Raw genomic sequence first — 1300 nt, forward strand, 5'->3', positions numbered from 1 at the left:
TGCTGTACTGCCGAGCAGGGGCTGCTGGCTAGTGCTGTTAGCCTTGCCCTAGGGGTGACTGCAAAAGGGCCCGATTTTCCAAAGTGCTCAGCGCCCAGCAGCTCCCACCGAGAGCACTGGGAGCTGCTGGGTGTTCAGCACCCTTGGAAAACTGGCCATTTCACCGAGGTGCCCCAATGGGAGCTGGGTTCTTGTGAGCCATGGAGCAGACTGTGCCAGCCCCATGCACAGGGCACAGAGTGGGGGGTTCCTATGGGCCTGCTCAATGCCCAGGCAAAACTGGGCCCCCAGTGGGCCCAGCTGGGGTATTTTAAGCTGCAGTGTTCCCACAGGAGCAAAACCGTCCTCCCTTGGCTGTAACTCCTCTCTCTGCTCTGGCTCTGGGGTGGCCTTTGGCCCCAGCTAATCAGTGACGCCTCCAAACAACTTGACCTTGTGAATGAATTTCAGTCCCCGCAGTGCTAATCACCTCTGTTTTCCTCTTCTGTTTCTCTCAGGCATTAACCCCCAGACCTGCAATGGCCAGCACCATGGAGATCCACCCCAAGAGCCTGGACAGGAGTGAAAAGTCCCCTGAATCCAAGGATTTGATCACTAGCCACACAGCCAGTACGCTGTGCATCAGCTCCAGGAGCGAGTCCGTCTGGACCAACACACCCAGGAACAAGTGGGAGATCTACCACAAGCCCATCGTGGTGGTGTCTGTGGGAGGCGCCATCTTTCTCTTTGGAGTGGTGGTCACCAGCCTGCCCTGTTTCATAAAAAAAGATCCGACTGTTTACAAACTTTGCGGCCCGGCTTTCCTGTCCCTGGGGCTGATGCTGCTGGTTTGCGGCTTCGTCTGGATCCCCGTCATCCGGAAGAAGCAGCGGCAGAGGCAGAAGTCACACTTCTTTCAGAACATCAAGTCATTCTTCTTTAACCGCTGAGGCATGCTCAGGCTTAGCACTCGCGGGTGGCCAGCAATGCCTCTTTCAGCCTGGCTGGATTTGCCATGAGATTATTAGGGCCTGATCCTGCTCTCAGACATGCCTAGTGGATGCCCAACTTTGACCTTCTACTCTCCCCATATGTGAAATTCACCCCCCTGCAGGTTCTCTGCGGGCAAGTAAATTTCACACCATGTGCTAGGAGGGCAGAATACTGGCATTGAGACAAGCAGGTTGGGCCCAAGCCCTAGATTTTGCTCTTGACTGTATATTGAGCAAACCTGCAAACGTTGACCGTGTCTTATAGAGGACAAAGCTTTGAATTGTATTCATCAACACCCAGCACCTGTACTGCTGAACTCCTGGGACGT

At 54.6% G+C, this 1300-nt stretch overlaps 1 protein-coding gene across 1 annotated transcript; it reads left to right on the plus strand.

Annotated features, from left to right (window-relative positions):
* Window positions 1–518: 518 nt before the first annotated feature.
* On the plus strand, window positions 519–929 carry PIRT (phosphoinositide interacting regulator of transient receptor potential channels). The gene has a single exon (XM_032801680.1). The coding sequence runs from the start codon at window positions 519–521 to the stop codon at window positions 927–929; it is 411 nt and encodes a 136-aa protein (XP_032657571.1).
* The last annotated feature ends 371 nt before the right edge of the window (window positions 930–1300 follow it).

This window comes from Chelonoidis abingdonii, chromosome 13, assembly GCF_003597395.2.
Source record: "Chelonoidis abingdonii isolate Lonesome George chromosome 13, CheloAbing_2.0, whole genome shotgun sequence".
NCBI lineage: Eukaryota > Metazoa > Chordata > Testudines > Testudinidae > Chelonoidis > Chelonoidis abingdonii.